This window comes from Scyliorhinus torazame, chromosome 26 (assembly GCF_047496885.1).
Source record: "Scyliorhinus torazame isolate Kashiwa2021f chromosome 26, sScyTor2.1, whole genome shotgun sequence".
Lineage (NCBI taxonomy): Eukaryota > Metazoa > Chordata > Chondrichthyes > Carcharhiniformes > Scyliorhinidae > Scyliorhinus > Scyliorhinus torazame.
In genome coordinates, this window is record NC_092732.1 from 30,810,998 (window position 1) to 30,833,702 (window position 22,705).

The following is a 22,705-nucleotide window of genomic DNA, read 5'->3' on the forward strand; positions in this document are numbered from 1 at the left end:
CAGGTAATGTTAACTGCAATGTTTTTGCCAAATCTAACAGTCTGCTTGTAGTCTCTGTCCATAAGTTACTGCGTGTGACCGTCTCCACCCGCAAAAACTTCAGAGCCTCTGAAAGAGCCATTGTCTACAACACACTCCCTACTTAAACTAGAATACCACACCTGCAAAGCAACCACAATATGCTCACCCCTCACTGTCTTTAAGTTCACAAAGCCAATCCAATAGATAGACTTTATCCCCCTCGAGCCCCCAATTTGTTATGGGTCAGGGTTTAGAGAACCCCAAAGTGTATCATGGTGTTCACCTGACCCACAACCCTTCATAGATTGTGGTATGGGGAGCACACGGCCCACTCTCCAGGTGTGGGACAGCAGAAATGGAAAAGTATTTTTTAAAGCAAAACAATGTTTATTCTATGAACTCAAGTTAACCTTTTTGAAACACACAGTGAACATCTTAGCAACCATTAATTCAAACACACCCCCCAAAGACTACAACACTAAGTAATGCTTTCGCTGTCCTTTTAACATCCAGAAGACTTACAAAAGGAACACCTTTACCAGAAGCACATCAGGTTTACATTCACTACTGAAAACATTTACAGTACTGAATTCACCAAATGATCAAGAGATAGTCTTTTCATGGTGGAGAGATCAACAGTACACCCGCTCTGTCTGGCTTCAGCTCCAACACTGAAAACAAAACTAAAACACACCCTGCAGCAAACAGCCTAAAATGAAAGTAAAAAGCTGACAGACAGCCCAGCTCCACCCACACTCTGACATCACTGCAGTGATAAACACCCATTTCTTAAAGGTACTCTCACCACAAATATTTATATACACACCCATTTGTAAACACCCGTTTCTAAAAGGTACTCTCACATGACAGTAGGGTACATAGTTTTGTGTGTGTGTGTCTGTGTGGAGGGTACATGGTTTTGTGTGTGTTGGGGGGATTGGTCCACTTATGGAGGTGGTTCTGTCCAAATAGATGGAGGGGGTCCCTCAACAGGAGGGGGAATCAGGTGGGGGAGAGGAATGGAGGGAGGAGTGGGGGAGAGGGATGGAGGGAGGGGTGGGGGAGGGGAATGGAGGGAGGAGTGGGATGGAGAGAGGGGTGGGGGAGGGGAATGGAGGGAGGAGTGGGGGAGGGGATGCAGGGAGGGGTGGGGGAGGGGAATGGAGGGAGGAGTGGGGGAGGGGGATGGAGGGAGGGGTGGGGAGGGGGATGGAGGGAGGGTGGGGGAGGGGGATGGAGGGAGGGTGGGGAATGGCGGGAGGAGTGGAGGAGAGGAACAGAGGGAGGGGTGGGGGAGGGGAATGGAGGGGAGGATTGCGGGAGGGGAATGGAGGGAAGGGTGGGAGGGGAATGGAGGGAGGGGTGGGGGAGGGGAATGGAGGGGAGGAGTGGGGGAGGGAATGAAGGGAGGGGACTGGAGGGAGGAGCGGGGGAGGGGAACAGAGGGAGGAGTGGGGGAGGGGAATGGATGGAGGGAGGGGTGGGGGATGGAGGCAGGGGTGGGGGAGGGGAATGGAGGGAGGGGTGGGGGGGAATGGAGGGAGGAGTGGGGGATGGGGGAGGGGAATGGAGGGAGGAGTGGGGGAGGGGAATGGAGGGGAGGAGTGGGGGAGGGGAATGGAGGGAGTAGTGGGGAGGGGAATGGAGGGTGGGGGAGGGGAATGGAGGCAGGAGTGGGGAGGAAGTGGGGGGGGTGGGGAAGCGAGGGGAGGGGTGGGAAGCGGACTGGGAAGTAGGGAAGGGAGTCAGGAGGGGAATGGAAGGAGTGGGGTGGGGGGTGGAGGAATGGATGAGAGGAAGTGAGATGGGAGGAGGGAAGAGAAAGGGAGGGGAGGAGAAATTTGAGGGTGAAGAGATGAGGGGGGAATGAAGGGAGGAGTGGGGAGGACACAGAAGAGGTAGGGGGGCTGGAATATGCTGCCTGGGAGTGTGGTTCAATCAAGGCATCCTAGAGGAGATTAGATAATAACTTGAATAGATACGGGGATAGGAAGAGAGCGAGACAGAGAGAGAGAGAGAGAGACAAAGAGAGAGAGACAGAGAGAGACAGAGAGAGAGAGAGACAAAGAGAGGCAGAGAGAGAGAGAGACAAAGAGAGAAATAGACAGACAGAGAGAGAGAGAGACAGAGAGAGAGACAGAGAGAGAGACTGAGAGTCAGACTGAGAGAGAGACAGACTGAGAGAGAGACAAAGAGAGAGACAAAGAGAGAGAGACAAAGAGAGAGAGACAGAGAGAGAGACAAAGAGAGACAGAGAGAGAGACAAAGAGAGAGACAAAGAGAGAGAGACAGAGAGAGAGACAAAGAGAGAGAGACAAAGAGAGGCAGAGAGAGAGACAAAGGGAGAGAGACAAAGAGAGGCAGCGAGAGAGAGAGAGACAGAGAGATAGAGAGAGAGAGACAGAGAGAGAGACTGAGAGTCAGACTGAGAGAGAGACAGACTGAGAGAGAGACAAAGAGAGAGACAAAGAGAGAGAGACAGAGAGAGAGACAAAGAGAGAGAGACAGAGAGAGAGACAAAGAGAGAGAGACAAAGAGAGGCAGAGAGAGAGACAAAGAGAGGCAGAGAGAGAGACAAAGGGAGAAAGACAGAGAGAGAGAGACAGAGAGAGCGAGACAAAGAGAAGCAGAGAGAGAGACAGAGAGAGAGAGAGAGACAGAGAGAGAGAGAGAGACAGACAGAGAGAGAGAGAGACAGAGAGAGAGTCAGAGAGGGAGACACAGAGAGAGAGAGAGACAGACAGAGAGGGAGACACAGAGAGACAGAGGGGGAGACACAGAGAGACAGAGAGAGAGAGAGAGACAGAGAGGGAGACACAGAGAAAGAGACAGAGAGAGAGACAGAGAGAGAGGGAGAGGGAGAGAGACAGAGAGAGAGAGACAGGCAGAGAGGGAGACACAGAGAGACAGAGACAGAGAGAGAGACACAGAGAGACAGAGAGAGAGGGAGAGGGAGAGAGAGAGAGAGACAGACAGAGAGGGAGAGACAGAGAAAGAGACAGAGAGAGAGGGAGAGGGAGAGAGACAGAGAGAGAGACAGAGAGGGAGACACAGAGAGACAGAGAGAGGTACAAAACCTCGAAGAAAACAATGCCATGAGTGAAATATTTAACATAAACCCTTTTCCATTCAGATCCCATTAGCGTTGGATGACAACACGATGGACAGCTGTAAGAGTAAAGCACCCCCGAACCTGGTAAGATTGATTTGATAAGCGTGTGCTAGATGTTTAAACGTTCAGCAATCTCTCGCTGCTACAAGACATTCCAGTCACGGTCACCATGTAGTCATCAATCTGGCCCCTCCTTATCACACCGCTGTCGAGATTGTCCCTCCGTTCAACTGGGCCCCTGTCATGGATTGTGACGCTGTTACTCGCTCTGGTTTGATTCACTGGATCCTGCCTGTCACAGGGACAGGCCTATCCCCCCCATTTGTCAGCCTGTACCTGCCGTTATTCCGCGCGGTTCCCTGGGCACAGTGCCTGATGGGAATCGGCCGCTCGAACTAGATTTTTGGCTGTCCCTATTGAGAATGACAATAGAACATGACAGCGCAGTGCAGGCCCTTCAGCCCTCGATGTTGCGCCGACCTGTGAAACCACTCGAAAGCCCATCTACACTATTCCCTTATCGTCCATATGTCTATCCAATGACCATTCGAATGCCCTTAGTGTTGGCGAGTCCACTACTGTTGCAGGCAGGGCATTCCACGCCCTTACTACTCTCTGAGTAAAGAACCTACCTCTGACATCTGTCCTATATCTATCTCCTCGCAATTTAAAGCTATGTCCCCTCGTGCTAGACATCACCATCCGAGGAAAAAGGCTCTCACTGTCCACCCTATCCAATCCTCTGATCATCCTGTATGCCTCAATTAAGTCACCTCTTAACCTTCTTCTCTCTAACGAAAACAGCCTCAAGTCCCTCAGCCTTTCCTCATAAGATCTTCCCTCCAGACCAGGCAACATCCTGGTAAATCTCCTCTGCACCCTTTCCAATGCTTCCACATCCTTCCTATAATGCGGCGACCAGAATTGCACGCAATACTCCAAATGCGGCCGGACCAGAGTTTTGTACAGCTGCAACATGACCTCATGGCTCCGAAACTCAATCCCTCTACCAATAAAAGCTAACACAGCGTACGCCTTCTTGACAACCTTATTAACCTGGGTGGCAACTTTCAGGGATCTATGTACATGGACACCAAAATCTCTCTGCTCATCCACACTACCAAGAATCTTACCATTAGCCCAGTACTCTGTCTTCCTGTTATTCCTTCCAAAATGAATCACCTCACACTTTTATGCATTAAACTCCATTTGCCACCTCTCAGCCCAGCGCTGCAGCTTATCTATGTCCCTCTGTAACTTGTAACATCATTCCGCACTGCACACAACTCCACCGACTTTAGTGTCATCCGCAAATTTACTCACCCATCCTTCTACGCCCTCCTCCAGGTTATTTATAAAAATGACAAACAGCAGTGGCCCCAAAACAGATCCTTGTGGTACACCACTAGTAACTGGACTCCAGGCTGAACATTTCCCATCAACCACGTTGTATTGGTCGCCCAGAAACAGGCCGTTCGGCCCATCAGCTCCGTGCTGGTCTTTTGCGCCCCACACAAAGCCCTTCGCACCCCGATAACCCCTCCCCACCGCACCCTCCTTTCCCATCTTCCCCCAGGTAGACATATCTCCCCTTGAATTATCGTGTGGGAGCATGTTCCCCATTCTCATCCCTCCGCTTGTCCTGTGTGCAGCTTTTACTCCACCACACCGCGGCAGGTCCTCTTCTTCATTTGAACGACCCTCAATCAGGTCGCCTCGTGATCTGCTCCGTGTCCCTGAGGATAATTCCCAGCTGACTCCATCCTTCCCCACAGGTAATGTAAATCTCCTCTGTACCTGTTCCAGTAATCCAATATCCTACTCACAATACGGAGAGCAATGTTCAAACACGCCTCTGAGGGGTTGCACTTAAAGGGAGGTGTGTCGTGCGATCAGGTTTTAGTTGCACTTTTGTTTTTTGAGCTGAACACCAGCGCACAGCTCTGCCCCTGATGCAGTGTACGGGACGTGGACGTCGCTGGCCACGCCCGGCTGCATCGCCCGTCCCTAGTTGCCCCTTGAGAAGGTGGTGGGTGAGCCGCCGCCTTGAACCGCGGCGGTCCCGGAGGCGTAGGTACACCCACCGTGCTGTTAGGGAGGGAGTTCCAGGATCTTGACCAGGCGACGGTGAAGGGACGGCCAATTGGGGCGAGAGTGATCGAGGGATATGGAGGGGAAGGGGTTGGGGAAACAGGCTATTAAGTTGCATCGGTGGTGGAGGGAGCGAATGTCGGTGGCTAGCGTGTCGATCGAGCGGGGCTGCTTTGTCCTGGATGGTGTCGAGCTTCTCGAGTGTTGTTGGGAGCCGCGCTCATCCAGGCAAGTGGAGAGTATTCCGCCACACAAAAAAAATTAACTTTACTTTTGCATGCTACCTCTCTAGAAATGTATTTCGACGTCTCCTCATCGTATCCGATCTGAGGCGTCATCTGTGAGTCAGCAGTAGCTCTGGAGCTGAAAGTTATGGGTTTTGATGTCAGGGACATGAGTACAAGACGCCAGGTTCAGTGCAGGTTCAGTCGGCAGTTAGGAAGGCGATTGCAATGTTAGCATTCATGTCAAGAGGACTAGAATACAAGACCAGGGATGTACTTCTGAAGCTGTATAAGGCTCTGGTCAGACCCCATTTGGAGTATTGTGAGCAGCTTTGGGCCCCGTATCTAAGGAAGGATGTGCTGGCCTTGGAAAGGGTCCAGAGGGAGGTTCACAAGAACGATCCCTGGAATGAAGAGCTTGTCGTGTGAGGAACGGTTGAGGACTCTGGGTCTGTACTCGTTGGAGTTTAGAAGGATGAGGGGGGATCTTATTGAAACTTACAGGATACTGCGAGGCCTGGATAGGGTGGACGTGGAGAGGATGTTTCCACTTGTCGGAAAAACTAGAACCAGAGGGGACACCATCTCAGACTGAAGGGACGATCCTTTAAAACAGAGATGAGGAGGAATTTCTTCAGCCAGAGGGTGGTGAATCTGTGGAACTCTTTGCCGCAGAAGGCTGTGGAGGCCAAATCACTGAGTGTCTTTAAGACAGAGATAGATAGGTTCCTGATTAATAAGGGGATCAGGGGTTATGGGGAGAAGGCAGGAGAATGGGGATGAGGAAATATCAGCCATGATTGAATGGCGGAGCAGACTCGATGGGCGTCCGGGTTGGCAACGCAGGCTGTCGGTCCCCATTGTAACGCTAACCGCTGGCTCTCCTTCCACAGGACATCTGCAAGAACGTCATCACGGTGATTCAGCGACTCAACAGTAGCACCATCATCGTCTGCGGCACCCACGCCGAAAACCCCACCTGCTGGTTTCTGGTAAAGAGCCGCTGTTACTTCTCTCAGCTTCAAAGCCAAACCTGTCCGAGTCGGCGGCGACACACAGGTTTATGTTGTCTTAATTCTGCCACGCGGGGGGGGGGGGTATCGCTGGGCGAGGGCTCCGGAATTCGCTGCCCGTCCCCTTGAACGGTGGGTAACGGCTCGGCCATTCCAGACGGGCGGTTATGGGTCGACCACATTGCTGTGGGTGTGTGCACCTTGTGAGAAATGGGTGTTTATCAAATAGCTGTAGTGGGTGTACCTTTAAGAAAAGGGTGTTTATCAAATAGCTGCAGTGGGTGTACCTTTAAGAAAAGGGTGTTTATCAAATAGCTGTAGTGGGTGTACCTTTAAGAAAAGGGTGTTTATCAAATAGCTGCAGTGGGTGTACCTTTAAGAAAAGGGTGTTTATCAAATAGCTGTAGTGGGTGTACCTTTAAGAAAAGGGTGTTTATCAAATAGCTGCAGTGGGTGTACCTTTAAGAAAAGGGTGTTTATCAAATAGCTGTAGTGGGTGTACCTTTAAGAAAAGGGTGTTTATCAAATAGCTGCCGGCCACTCCTTTCCATCTCTCTTTTTTTGCAGCGTAACAATGCCAGCCAGCTCGCGAGCGACAACGAGGGGCACGAGATTGTGAAGGATGGCAAGGGGATCTCGCCCCCATCGCCGTATCAACGTCCTGTCACCATCACAGTTGGTCAGTATGATAGCGAGAGGGGATACCTGGGCTGTTTTCCCCCCCCCCGCCCTGTAGGTGCTGTACTGAGACCCGCGCAGCACTCAGGTCCAGACCATCGCTGGGCCGGGCTGGATTTGCTGATCACGGGGGGGGGGGGGGGGGGGGGGGGTCGATGCCAGGGCACAGTGGGTATCGTACCCCTCGCTGGGTCGGAAGGTCGTGCCTTCACTCCAGACACTTGCGCATGCAATCCAGGCTGGCCTTGGGTGCAATGCTGAGGGAGTACTGCATTGTTGGAATATCTGTCTGGGTCCATTGGGATTGTGTACAATGGGAGTGAATGGGAAGGGGTTTGGATCCATTGGGATTGTATACAATGGTAGTGAACGGGAAGGGGTTTGATCCATTGGGATTGTGTACAATGGGAGTGAACGGGAAGGGGTTTGGATCCATTGGAATTGTGTACAATGGGAGTGAACGGGAAGGGGTTTGGATCCATTGGGATTGTGTACAATGGGAGTGAACGGGAAGGGGTTTGATCCATTGGGATTGTATACAATGGGAGTGAACGGGAAGAGCTTTGGGTCCATTGGGATTGTGGTGATGTGCATCAATGTATATACATGTAGACTAGAGGGAGCACCAGTGACATCACACACACACTCAACCAATAGATCAAGTAGATAGGACACGACCAATAGACATTCACGATACACAAGGAGGTGACACGACCACAGGGGGGCATTACACCAACCCATATATAAAAGGACACCACACACATGATCTGCCTCTTTCCAGTGGAGACAGTCAGCGAGGACAGACACAGGGTTGATTCAATATCACTCCCACCACGTGGATTGCAGCAACTGGTTAGTCAGTCTGGGTAGCTCTAGTAGGATTAGCAGTAGTGTCGAACCCGAGTAATAGAAGTGTAAATAGTTTAATAAACGTGTTGAAGTTATCTCCACGTCTGAACCTTCCTTTGTCAAGTGCACCACAAGGAAGCTGCTTATGTTACACCTACAACATAACAAATCATGGTACCAGGACTGAACTGTTTCAATCCAGATAGCCATACCTCAGCGTACAGTGACAACCAGCAACGATACCCAGGCAAGATGATTGAGATCTGGGTTCCGCAGCCGCTCCAGTGCCACGGCGATCTCCGCGAAAACTGGCGATCATTCCGGCAAAAGTTTGAAATCTTCCTGGTGGCAGCCGAACTAGAAGAAGTGGCCGATGCTGAAAAAACAGAGCTTCTCCTCACCATCGCCGGTGCCAGAGCAGAAGAAATCTTTAAAAAATTCATGTTCTCCAAGAGGCAAGACAGGAGCGACTTCCAGGCAGTCCTGGACAAATTCGGCAAACACTGTGAGGAAAACACACTCCAACCAGCAAGGAAAGGTAGGAGAAGCGCCAGTGCTCACCACGAGGCCGAGATCCCGGTGCAGAGAACGATGCTGGTCGGCGGCCATCTTTCTAAAGGGACTGCACGTGCCCAGTTGCCCGAGAAGCGCTCAGAACGGGAAGGTCCATTTGCGCATGCGCACGACGCCGCGCAGGCGCAATCACGGAAACGACCATCGGTAAAGGAACAGCGATCTGCGCATGCGCAATCGCTTCCCACGCGCTACGTCACGCGCGTCATGACGTCAGAGGCCCCGGACCACGCCCATTTAAAGGAGAAACGTCCCAAATCAAAGAAAAAAATCTTTTAAAGCCGTAAAACAACCTCCCTTCACCTGGAACGACAGCACAATGCCTCAAATTGAACCCGGAAATAAAATTAACCTCCGACGAACCCTGCAACAAGCAGTTACCTATGCCCAAACCGATGATTCCGACCTTGAATACTTCGATACCGACCTTTACATTTTCCCTGGACCTCGCGAGCCCAATGCCAGCTCCGACGCCAACAGTGATGATATGGTCCCAGAGGATCTTCAGCCCAGCAGATATGACAGTAGCACGGTAGCATTGTGGATAGCACAAGTGCTTCACAGCTCCAGGGTCCCAGGTTCGATTCCGGCTTGGGTCACTGTCTGTGCGGAGTCGGCACGTTCTCCCCATGTCTGCGTGGGTTTCCTCCGGGTGCTCCGGTTTCCTCCCACAGTCCAAAGATGTGCAGGTTAGGTGGATTGGCCGTGATGAATTGCCCTTAGTGTCCAAAATTGCCCTTAGTGTTGGGTGGGGTTACTGGGTTAAGGGGATAGGGTGGAGGTGTTGACCTTGGGTAGGGTGCTCTTTCCAAGAGTCGATGGGCCGAATGGCCTCCTTCTGCACTGTAAATTCTATGAAATCCCAACTCGTGAGTGCAGGATGATACTGCGGCCTGACGCCAAGAGACAGAGAGCGGTACAAGCCCACAGTGAGTGGCCTGCTGCCACACAGAGCGTGGTCCACGCACCGCTCAGGGTTCCCGACTCTATGAAAGAAGCTTCCACGATAGAAGCCACGCAAGACTCCGACGCGCAGTCCTTGCAGGAACAAGACCATGAGGGTCTAGCAGCCTCCTCTGCCCAACTAGCGGCAGACGATGCAAGTCTGCCATGCTCAAGTATACAGCAAGAAGACTATGACAGTCTACCACGCTCCAGTGCATAGCAGGACGACCATGACGGTCTATCATGCTACAGTGAAGAACAAAGTGACGATGACAGTCCAAGCCCAAATGAAGGACAACAGCAAGACAATGACAGTCCACCCACATTGTTTGCACCACCAGATGAAAACTCTGACAATTTACCCAACCCAAGTGAACAACAAGCAGCTACTGAGGCTCTACCCACGGTGACGACAGCATCCCACTTCCCATGCCAGATGTGCAAAGTGACAGACCTCAGCTAGTGTGGACAGAGGCACTCGACGGTCACTGCGAGACCGCTGGTAACTCTGGTGACACCGCGATACTTCCACCCTCATTCGCTCGAACCTCTCCACAAGTCGATGCATTCCTGCACGTTCCGACTCCAGACGTGCAGCTTCAAGAAGATGGAGATGGATCACTTAACAATTACACTGGGTCAGTAATAACAAGCAGTGGCTACAGTCCAAGAGGAATACACCAATATTCACCACAGCCATATCCACACGTTTGTTCCACACCGACAGTGCAGGCTATGACAGCTCATGCTGGACAGACCCAGTATTCAGGCATGCAGCAGCCAGCAGTCTATGCAGCATATTCTCAAACAGGCCAGCACTACGGATTGCCCACTAATGGAATCAAGACCGAAGGAGGACTACCGTAAACGCAATCTGCACTACAGACTGGATGCCTTAGTTACAGCCCAGGATTTGCTGCACCCCAGCCTGGCCAGACGGCATATTCCTATCAGATGCAAGGTTCTAGTTTCACACCATCACCAGGTATTTACGCGAGCAGCAATTCTGTTTCCAATTCGACAAGCTTCAACGCTTCTCAGCAGGATCACCCTTCCAGCACAGCACGTGGCCAGAACCAGTAAATACAGTCTTATCCAACTTCAACATATGGCACATCCACGACCTCGAATGATACGGTTGATGGTACCTCTTCAACGTCAACACCTTGTCAGCTACAAGATGCCATCCGACAGCACCATCACAAACATCGAAAAAAGAAAGGGACTCCAAATCAGACCGCAAAGTGACTTGACCACTTCTTGGTTCCTGTGGCACAGGGACGTTGATGGCGTTCATAACCAAGAGAGACATTTGACCATGATGATTGATGGTTTTTGGACTCACACAAATGATTTGGACTTATTGTTTAATCACTGTTCCCATGACTTGTATATACCTTAACGTATCTACCTGTTTTTTTTGTTCCATTTTCTTAAAGTGTACAGAAAATATGTAACATATAAAAAAAGGGGGGGATGTGGTGATCATAGAATCATTGAATTTACAGTGCAGAAGGAGGCCATTTGGCCCATCGAGTCTGCACCGGCTCTTTGAAAGAGCACCCTACCCAAGCCCACACCTCCACCCTATCCCTATAACCCAGTAACCCCACCCAACACTAAGGGTAATTTTGAACACGAAGGGCAATTTAGCATGGCCAATCCCCTCACAAAGAGCACTCTACTCAAGCCTACGTACCTATCCTGTCCCCGTAACCCAGTAACCCCCACTTAACCTTTTTGAACAGTAAGGGAAATTTAGCATGGCCAATCCACCTAACCCGCACATCTTTGGACTGTGGGAGGAAACCGGAGCACCCGGAAGAAACCCACGCAGACACGGGGCGAACGTGCAGACTCCGCACAGACAGTGAACCAAGCCGGGAATCGAACTTGGGACCCTGGAGCTGTGAAGCAATTGTGCTATCCACAATGCTACCGTGCTGCCCTTTAATGAAATGAAAATTGCTTATTGTCACAGGAAGGCTTCAAATGAAGTTACTGTGAAAAGCCCCTAGTCGCCACATTCCGGCGCCTGTTCGGGGAGGCTGGTACGGGAATTGAACCATGCTGCTGGCTTGCCTCGGTCTGCTTTCAAAGCCAGCGATTTAGCCCTGTGCTAAACCAGCCCCTGGTGTGCATCAATGTAAATGCATGTAGGCTAGCTAGACACTAGAGGGAGCACCAGTGACATCACACACACACACACACTCAACCAATCGATCAAGTAGATAGGACACGACCAATAGACATTCAGGATACCCAAGGAGGTGACACAACCACAGGGGGGCATTACACCAACCCATATATAAAGGACACCACACACATGATCTGCCTCTTTCCAGTGGAGACAGTCAGCGAGGGCAGACACAGGGTTGATTCAATATCACTCCCACCACGTGGATTGCAGCAACTGGTTAGTCAGTCTGGGTAGCTCTAGTAGGATTAGCAGTAGTGTCGAACCCGAGTAATAGAAGTGTAAATAGTTTAATAAACGTGTTGAAGTTATCTCCACGTCGGAACCTTCCTTTGTCAAGTGCGCCACAAGGAAGCTGCTTATGTTACACCGAGAACATAACAAATCTGACGAGGAGGGGTTTGATCCATGGGTCAATGGGATAGGATGCCGCTATGCTATTACTAATTAACTGGGTGACGGGGGAGACCCACTCGGGTCCACTGACAACCGTTTCTTGCCTCTTGGCCACAGAGGGAAACATATACTCTGCGACGACCGACACCACCGAGGGCAGTGGGGCGATACAGCGGACCTACGGAAGGTTAAAGAACTTGAAAACCGAAGACAAGTGGCTTCAGAGTGAGTATCGCGGAGCAGAGGGTGTCCACGGTGACGTGGTGAGTACCTGGGCTGCCTGGACCAATATCCCAGAACAGAACAGACGGAACCGGCGGTTTTCAGACGCAAGGGCGTGAGCCGGGGCCTGGCGAGGACAGCTCCGCTGGCCCTGGCTCAGGGGGTGGGGGGGGGTTAATGTGGAGCTGACTGTAATCAATCAACCGCCTCGACTGAGGGTTTCACTGAAACCTCTTCCCCCTTAGATCCGAGATACGTGGGGTCAGCATGGATTAAAGCAGAGGACAGCAGCATGGACGAGATTTACTTTTTCTTCAGCGAGACTGAGGGCAGCGGAGCTCTGCAAGGCGACCCCTTCAAGTCCCGCGTCGGACGCGTGTGCAAGGTAAGGTGGAGCGCAAAACCACCGGTCCGGCGCACAACGAGAGCTTCGGTTAGGAGCCTCTGTCCATTACAAACCCCATCAATACAGCCAGGAGCCTCTGTCCATTACAAACCGCATCAATACAGCCAGGTGCCTCTGTCCATTACAAACCGCATCAATACAGCCAGGAGCCTCTGTCCATTACAAACCCCATCAATACAGCCAGGTGCCTCTGTCCATTACAAACCGCATCAATACAGCCAGGTGCCTCTGTCCATTACAAACCGCATCAATACAGCCAGGTTCCTCTGTCCATTACAAACCGCATCAATACAGCCAGATGCCTCTGTCCATTACAAACCGCATCAATACAGCCAGGTTCCTCTGTCCATTACAAACCGCATCAATACAGCCAGGAGCCTCTGTCCATTACAAACCGTATCAATACAGCCAGGAGCCTCTGTCCATTACAAACAGCATCAATACAGCAAGGAGCCTCAGTCCATTACAAACTCCATCATTATAGTCAGCCTCTATCCATTACAAACACCATCAATAGAGCCAGGAGCCTCAGTCCATTACAAACTCCATCATTGTAGTCAGCCTCTATCCATTACAAACCGCATCAATACAGCCAGGAGCCTCAGTCCATTACAAACTCCATCATTATAATCAGCCTCTCTCCATTACAAACCCCATCAATACAGCCAGGAGGCTCAGTCCATTACAAACTCCATCATTATAGTCAACCTCTATCCATTACAAACCCCATCAATACAGCCAGGAGCCTCAGTCCATTACAAACTCCATCATTATAGTCAGCCTCTATCCAATACAAACCCCATCAATACAGCCAGGAGCCTCAGTCCATTACAAACTCCATCATTATAGTCAGCCTCTATCCATTACAAATCGCATCAATACAGCCAGGAGCCTCAGTCCATTACAAACTCCATCATTATAGTCAGCCTCTATCCATTACAAACCCCATCAATACAGCCAGGAGCCTCAGTCCATTACAAACCCCATCAATACAGCCAGGAGCCTTTGTCCATTACAAACTGCATCAATACAGCCAGGAGCCTCAGTCCATTACAAACTCCATCAATACAGCCGGGAGCCTCTGTCCATAACAAACTCCATCATTATAGTCAGCCTCTATCCATTACAAACCCCATCAATACATCCAGGAGCCTCAGTCCATTACAAACTCCATCATTATAGTCAGCCTCCATTACAAACCCCATCAATACAGCCAGGAGCCTCTGTCCATTACAAACCGCATCAATACAGCCAGGAGCCTCTGTCCATTACAAACCGCATCAATACAGCCAGGAGCCTCTGTCCATTACAAACAGCATCAATAAGAAGTCTTACAACACCAGGTTAAAGTCCAACAGGTTTGTTTTGAATCACTAGCTTCAGAGCGCTGCTCCTTCCTCAGGTGAATGAAGAGGTCTGTTCCAGAAACACATATATAGACAGATTCAAAGATGCCAGACAATGCTTGGAATGCGAGCATTAGCAGGTGATTAAATCTTTACAGACCCAGAGATGGGGTAACCCCAGGTTAAAGAGGTGTGAATTGTACCAAGCCAGGACAGTTGGTAGGATTTCGCAGGCCAGATGGTGGGGGATGAATGTAATGCGACATGAATCCCAGGTCCCGGTTGAGGCCGCACTCATGTGTGCGGAACTTGGCTATAAGTTTCTGCTCGGCGATTCTGCGTTGTTGCGCGTCCTGAAGGCCGCCTTGGAGAACGCTTACCCGGAGATCAGAGGCTGAATGCCCTTGACTGCTGAAGTGTTCCCCGACTGGAAGGGAACATTCCTGCCTGGCGATTGTTGCGCGATGCCCGTCCATTCGTTGTCGCAGCGTCTGCATGGTCTCGCCAATGTACCACGCTTCGGGACATCCTTTCCTGCAGCGTATGAGGTAGACAACGTTGGCCGAGTCGCACGAGTATGTACCGCGTACCTGGTGGGTTGTGTTCTCACGTGTAATAGTGGTATCCATGTCGATGATCTGGCGCGTCTTGCAGAGATTGCCATGGCAGGGTTGTGTGGTGTCGTGGTCACTGTTCTGAAGGCTGGGTAGTTTGCTGCAAACAATGGTTTGTTTGAGGTTGCGCGGTTGTTTGAAGGCAAGTAGTGGGGGTGCGGGGATGACCTTGGTAAGGTTTTCATCTTCATCGATGACATGTTGAAGGCTGCGAAGAAGATGTCGCAATTTCTCCGCTCCGGGGAAGTACTGGACGACGAAGGGTATTCTGTCGGTTGTGTCCCATGTTTGTCTTCTGAGGAGATCAGTGCGGTTTTTTGCTGTGGCGCGTTAGAACTGTCGATCGATGAGTCGAGCCGTTCGTACGAGGGCATCTTTCAATGTCTGTTATGCTCCTCCTCGTCTGACAGATCCTGTGTATACGGAGAGCCTGTCCATAGGGGATGGCTTCTTTAATGTGTTTAGGGTGGAAGCTGGAGAAGTGGAGCATCGTGAGGTTATCCGTGGGTTTGCGGTAAAGCGAATTGCTGAGGTGACCGTCCTTGATGGAGACGAGTGTGTCCAAGAATGCAACTGATTTTGGAGAGTAGTCCATGGTGAGTCTGATGGTTGGATGGAACTTATTCATGTCATCGTGTAGTCGTTTCAGTGATTCTTCGCCGTGGGTCCAAAGGAAAAAAATGTCATTGATGTATCTGGTGTATAACGTCGGTTGAAGGTCCTGTGCAGTGAGTAGGTCTTGTTCAAACTTGTGCATGAAGATGTTGGCGTATTGGGGTGCGAATTTGGTCCCCATGGCTGTTCCGTACGACTGGATGAAGAACTTGTTGTCGAAGGTGAAGACGTTGTGATCCAGAATGAAGCGGATGAGTTGCAGAATTGCGTCTGGAGATTGGCAGTTGTCGGTGTTGAGTACTGAGGCTGTTGCAGCAATGCCGTCGTCATGGGGGATGCTGGTGTAGAGTGCCGAGACGTCCATTGTGACGAGGAACGTTCCTGGTTCAACTGGTCCATGGGTGCTGAGTTTCTGTAGGAAGTCCGTCGTGTCGCGACAGAAGCTGGGCGTTCCTTGTACGATGGGTTTCAAGATGCCCTCGATGTAGCCAGAGAGGTTCTCACACAGGGTCCCATTGCCTGAAACGATAGGACGGCCTGGTGTGTTGGCCTTGTGTATTTTCAGGAGGCAGTAGAGATCTCCAATGCGGGGAGTACGTGGGATGAGAGCACGTAGGGTGCTCTGAAGATCTGGATCCAAGGTCTTGATCAGTCTGTTAAGTTGGCGGATGTGTTCCTTGGTCGGATCTGCGGGTAATTGTCTGTAGTGTTCTTGGTTGTTCAGTTGTCGGTACACTTCTTTGCAGTAGTCCGTTCTGTTCAGTACGACAGTGGCCCCCCCTTTGTCTGCTGGTTTGATGACGATGCTGCGGTTGGTCTTGAGAGCGCGGATGGCATTGCGTTGTGCTTGGGTGACGTTCGGGGCTGTCTTGTGAATGCGACTGATGAATCTGGCATTGACGCGACTCCTGACGGCTTGAGCATACATGTCGAGTCTAGGGCAGCGGCCTTCCGGAGGGGTCCAATTCGACTCTTTCCTCTTCGGTTGCTGCACCACAGATCTCTCGGTCTGCTGTTCCGGTTCATTGGTAGTCTGCCTGGGTTCGCTGTCGGCCTCTTGGGGTCTGTGGAAGAATTCCCGGAGCCTCATTCGCCTGATGAATTCCTCCGTGTCTGCCGCGAGACTGATGGGGCCCATTTTGGCGGTGGTGCAGAAATTGAGCCCTCTGCTGAGGACTTCGATTTCGTCTGGTTGAAGGGTGGAGTCTGACAAGTTGACAATAGATTTCCCTGTATTGTTTTCTCTCCATTCACCCGAGGAAGGAGCAGCGCTCCGAAAGCTAGTGACATCGAAACAAACCTGTTGGACTTTAACCTGGTGTTGTAAGACTTCTTACTGTGCTCACCCCAGTCCAACGCCGTCATCAAACTGCATCAATACAGACAAGCGCCTCTGTCCATTACAAACTGCATCATTGCAGCCAGCCTATGTCCTTTTCAAAATGCATCAATGCAGCCAGGGACCCGTATTTGCGCATAGCAAGATCCCGCAAGATTGGCTGCCTTTACCCTCCCTGTGGTGTCCCCCAGGTCGATGACGGGGCGTCGAAGGCTGCTCAGGACTCATGGACGACCTTCCTGAAGGCTCGGCTGGTGTGTGGCTACCCGACCGAATCAAAGTATTTCAACAAGATTATCGATGCCTTTGTGCTCCCTGCGGACGGTGATGCCCGGAAGGGGACAGTGTATGGAATCTTCTCCAGCCTCTGGTGAGTGTTAACCCCCCCGCCCCCAAGGGAGGAAGCCGGGCTCAGGTCGGGGTGGAGCCAATTCCTCGCCGAGGAGCGCCGCGGGCGCAGCCTTGACGTGGGCCACTCCGCGCACAGCGCAATCCCACAACGGTGACTACGTTCTCCGAGCGGCCCGGTGCGAATCGCGCGCCGCTGGTTTCCGGGGGGGGGGGAGAATCGCGTGCGGGGGTCGGGGCAGCTTTGCGCGGCACCTCGGCGATTCTCCACCCCCCCCCCCCGGGGAAACATCCTCTCCCCCATCCACCCCCCCTCAATAACCTCCCTCAGGGTCATAAAGGTTTCGATCGACTCACCTCTCACTCTTCTAAACTCCAGCGGATACGGGCCTGACCTCTCCCACCTCCCCCCCCCCCCACTCACCAGACACTCCGCCCATTCCCGGTGTTAGTCTGAGAAACGCATTGACATCTTTCCTCAAACAAGGCGATGTTGTCTCACCCACCCCCTGTACAACTGCGGCGCACCCTCCCGACTCTCTGTCACCGATAAGCCACAATATCCCATTAGGTTTCCATAGCAACCGGAGCAAGCCAGCGGTACGAGAAGAGGGGGGGGGGGTTTATTCGATCTACACGATGTTCTGCTCAAGGCTGCGAGTGCAGTCCTTGCTAGGGGAAACTGACCACCCCCAGGCCCTGCTTTGGGCCGGGCTTTACATTTGTTTGCCCCCCTGTCTGGGAAGGCCGTACTCCGTGTCTCCAACGGGGAGATAAACAATGGTTCCCACCGTGACGCCTGTTCCAGACAAACTGAGGCACGGTAGGGCAATGGGAGATCGCTGCACTAACCTGTCGATGTTCTGTTTTCCTACAGGAACTGCACTGCGATCTGCGCCTACGCACAAGCGAATATCGACTCGGCGTTTAAAACGCCCAAGCTAAAAGGTTTCACCGGGACACTCCCAGGGAATCAGAGGCCGGGGAAGGTATGGAAGGGAGTGCGTCCCGGGATTGAGTCTCTCCTGTGGGAAAATGGTTGCGGGAGGCATTCGAGGTGTCTCCTGGGGGAGAGGGGGGGGACTGGGGGTGGGGGGGGGGGGGGGGGGGGGAGAATAGGGAGCTGGAAGCCGGTGGGGGTTCCTGCTCCTCATCACTAACCGGTGGCTTCTGCTGGAAAGGGCTAGTGCGAGACGCGATGCGCGAGAGCTCCGGCTGCTTTGACCCTGCTGTGTTCAGAGAGCCGATCACAGCGCCCTTCCGAGCCCCCACCCGCACGTCACGTCTCAGCTGGGGAAGGAAATCCCAAGGTAAGCAAAAGATAAAAGATACCCGGGAAAAAGTTACAGTTGGAATCTAATCGAGGGGTTCGGGATGGTTTATATATAGAATAACAGATACCCGGGAGTGAGTTACAGACTGGAATCTAATCGAGGGGTTCGGGGTGGTTTATATATAGAATAACAGATACCCGGGAGTGGGTTACAGACTGGAATCTAATCGAGGGGTTCGGGGTGGTTTATATACAGAATAACAGATACCCGGGAGTGAGTTACAGACTGGAATCGAATCGAGGGGTTCGGGGTGGTTTATATATCGAATAACAGATACCCGGGAGTGAGTTACAGACTGGAATCAAATCGAGGGGTTCGGGGTGGTTTATATATAGAATAACAGATCCCCGGGAGTGAGTTACAGACTGGAATCTAATCGAGGGGTTGGGGTGGTTTATATAGAGAATAACAGATACCCGGGAGTGAGTTACAGACTGGAATCTAATCGAGGGGTTCGGGATGGTTTATATATAGAATAACAGATACCCGGGAGTGAGTTGCAGACTGGAATCTAATCGAGGGGTTCGGGGTGGTTTATATATAGAATACCAGATACCCGGGAGTGGGTTACAGACTGGAATCTAATCGAGGGGTTCGGGGTGGTTTATATACAGAATAACAGATACCCGGGAGTGAGTTACAGACTGGAATCGAATCGAGGGGTTCGGGGTGGTTTATATATCGAATAACAGATACCCGGGAGTGAGTTACAGACTGGAATCAAATCGAGGGGTTCGGGGTGGTTTATATATAGAATAACAGATCCCCGGGAGTGAGTTACAGACTGGAATCTAATCGAGGGGTTGGGGTGGTTTATATAGAGAATAACAGATACCCGGGAGTGAGTTACAGACTGGAATCTAATCGAGGGGTTCGGGATGGTTTATATATAGAATAACAGATACCCGGGAGTGAGTTGCAGACTGGAATCTAATCGAGGGGTTCGGGGTGGTTTATATACAGAATCACAGATACCCGGGAGTGAGTTACAGACTGGAATCTAATCGAGGGGTTCGAGGTGGTTTATGTATAGAATAACAGATACCCGGGAGTGAGTTACAGACTGGAATCTAATCGAGGGGTTCGGGGTGGTTTATATACAGAATAACAGATACCCGGGAGTGAGTTACAGACTGGAATCTAATCGAGGGGTTTGGGGTGGTTTGTATACAGAATAACAGATACCCGGGAGTGAATTACAGACTGGAATCTAATCGAGGGGTCCGGGGTGGTTTATATATAGAATAACAGATACCCGGGAGTGAGTTACAGACTGGACTCGAACCGAGGGGTTCGGGGTGGTTTATGTATAGAATAACAGATACCCGGGAGTGAGCTACAGACTGGAATCTACTCGAGGGGTTCGGGGTGGTTTATATATAGAATAACAGATACCCGATAGTGAGTTACAGACTGGAATCTAATCGAGGGGTTCGGGGTGGTTTATATATAGAATAACAGGTACCCGGGAGTGAGTTACAGACTGGACTCGAACCGAGGGGTTCGGGGTGGTTTATGTATAGAATAACAGTAACCCGGGAGTGAGCTACAGACTGGAATCTACTCGAGGGGTTCGGGGTGGTTTATATATAGAATAACAGATACCTGGGAGTGAGTTACAGACTGGAATCTAATCGAGGGGTTCGGGGTGGTTTATATACAGAATAACAGATACCCGGGAGTGAATTACAGACTGGAATCTAATCAAGGGGTTTGGGGTGGTTTATATATAGAATAACAGATACCCGAGAGTGAGTTACAGACTGGAATCTAATCGAGGGGTTCGGGGTGGTTTATATATAGAATACCAGATACCCAGGAGTGAGTTACAGACTGGAAACTAATCGAGGGGTTCGGGGTGGTTTATATATAGAATAACAGATACCCGGGAGTGAGTTACAGACTGGAATCTAATCGAGGGGTTCGGGGTGGTTTATATATAGAATAACAGATACCCGGGAGTGGGTTACAGACTGGAATCTAATCGAGGGATTGGGGTGGTTTATATATAGAATAACAGATACCCGGGAGTGAGTTACAGACTGGAATCTAATCGAGGGGTTCGGGGTGGTTTATATATAGAATAACAGATACTCGGGAGGGAGTTACAGACTGGAATCTAATCGAGGGGTTCGGGGTGGTTTATATATAGAATAACAGATACCTGGGAGTGAGTTACAGACTGGAATCTAATCGAGGGGTTCGGGGTGGTTTATATATAGAATAACAGATACCTGGGAGTGAGTTACAGACTGGAATCTAATCGAGGGGTTCGGGGTGGTTTATATATAGAATAACAGATACCTGGGAGTGAGTTACAGACTGGAATCTAATCGAGGGGTTCGGGGTGGTTTATATATAGAATAACAGATATCCGGGAGTGAGTTACAGACTGGAATCTAATCGAGGGGTTCGGGGTGGTTTATATATAGAATAACAGATACCCGGGAGTGAGTTACAGACTGGAATCTAATCGAGGGGTTCAGGGTGGTTTATATATAGAATAACAGATATCCGGGAGTGAGTTACAGACTGGAATCTAATCGAGGGGTTCGGGGTGGTTTTATATAGAATAACAGATACCCGGGAGTGAGTTACAGACTGGAATCTAATCGAGGGGTTCGGGGTGGTTTATATATAGAATAACAGATATCCGGGAGTGAGTTACAGACTGGAATCTAATCGAGGGGTTCAGGGTGGTTTATATATAGAATAACAGATATCCGGGAGTGAGTTACAGACTGGAATCTAATCGAGGGGTTCAGGGTGGTTTATATATAGAATAACAGATATCCGGGAGTGAGTTACAGACTGGAATCTAATCGAGGGGTTCGGGGTGGTTTATATATAGAATAACAGATACCTGGGAGTGAGTTACAGACTGGAATCTAATCGAGGGGTTCAGGGTGGTTTATATATAGAATAACAGATATCCGGGAGTGAGTTACAGACTGGAATCTAATAGAGAGGTTCGGAGTGGTTTATATACAGAATAACTGATACCCGGGAGTGAGTTACAGACTGGAATCTAATCGAGGGGTTCGGGGTGGTTTATATATAGAATAACAGATACCCGGGAGTGAGTTACAGACTGGAATCTAATCGAGGGGTTCGGGGTGGTTTATATATAGAATAACAGATACCCGGGAGTGAGTTACAGACTGGAATCTAATCGAGGGGTTCGGGGTGGTTTATATATAGAATAACAGATACCCGGGAGTGAGTTACAGACTGGAATCTAATCGAGGGGTTCGGGGTGGTTTATATATAGAATAACAGATACCTGGGAGTGAGTTACAGACTAGAATCTAATCGAGGGGTTCGGGGTGGTTTATATATAGAATAACAGATACCCGGGAGTGAGTTACAGACTGGAATCTAAACGAGGGGTTCAGGGTGGTTTATATATAGAATAACAGATACCCGGGAGTGAGTTACAGACTGGAATCTAATCGAGGTGTTCGGGGTGGTTTATATATAGAATAACAGATACCCGGGAGTGAGTTACAGACTGGAATCTAATCAAGGGGTTCGGGGTGGTTTATATACAGAATAACAGATATCCGGGAGTGAGTTACAGACTGGAATCTAATCGAGGGGTTCGGGGTGGTTTATATATAGAATAACTGATACCCGGGAGTGAGTTACAGGCTGGAATCTAATCATAAGACCAGAAGACAGAGGCTCCGAATTAGGCCACTCGGCCCATCGAGTCTACTCCGCCATTCAATCACGGCTGAAATGTTTCCCATGAGCTCCAGCCTGGTTTTGATTTGCCCGCCTGTTCTCTCTCTCTCTCTCCCCCCCCCCCCCCCCCCCCCCCCCCCACAGTGTACCACCAGCACCATCTCGAGAAACGTCTTGACGACCATCCGGAACTATCCGGAGATTGAGGAGTCCATCCAACCCGTTACCGAGCGCCCCCTCTACTTCATCAAGCAGGGAAACTACACCAGAGTCATCGCTACCAGAGTCCTGGGTGCCAACCACAACCTCTACCCGGTCTTGTTCCTCGGCATGGGTAGGTGTTGGGCCTCCGGGTCAGCGTTTCTCTTGCACCTCGATGAGGGGGGGGCGCTAATTTGCTTTTCCTGGTTTCTTTTCGCAGGGAATGGGAAGATCCACAAGGTTCTGCACAGCAACGGGAAGGCCTTCATTATTTCGGAGCTCAGCCCCTTCAAGAACGAAGCTCCCGTCTCCTCCATGACCCTGGACTCCGTCACGGTAATACTCCTTTCAGCAACTTGCTCAGGGTGAGGGGTAGGGCGGGGGTGGCACTGAGGCCCGCTCGTCAGGCAGTGCCCAGGTCAGCCCTGGATGATACAAGGCTGGAGAGTTCAGGATCCTCGCCCAGTCCAGCCCCTAAACCCCCTCCCTATCTC

General features: G+C 50.8%; 1 protein-coding gene across 1 annotated transcript in view; it reads left to right on the top strand.

Annotated features, from left to right (window-relative positions):
• The first annotated feature begins 3,045 nt into the window (after positions 1-3,045).
• Positions 3,046-22,705, top strand: part of LOC140402939 (semaphorin-7A-like) — a 30,279-nt gene continuing 10,619 nt past the window's right edge. The window contains exons 1-9 of the mRNA XM_072490582.1: positions 3,046-3,217; positions 6,342-6,440; positions 7,029-7,140; positions 12,217-12,324; positions 12,567-12,706; positions 16,833-17,011; positions 17,867-17,978; positions 22,155-22,344; positions 22,432-22,547. Coding sequence (XP_072346683.1) covers positions 3,182-3,217; positions 6,342-6,440; positions 7,029-7,140; positions 12,217-12,324; positions 12,567-12,706; positions 16,833-17,011; positions 17,867-17,978; positions 22,155-22,344; positions 22,432-22,547 — 1,092 coding nt within the window. The 5' untranslated portion in view covers positions 3,046-3,181. The remainder of the gene's footprint in view (positions 3,218-6,341; positions 6,441-7,028; positions 7,141-12,216; positions 12,325-12,566; positions 12,707-16,832; positions 17,012-17,866; positions 17,979-22,154; positions 22,345-22,431; positions 22,548-22,705) is intronic.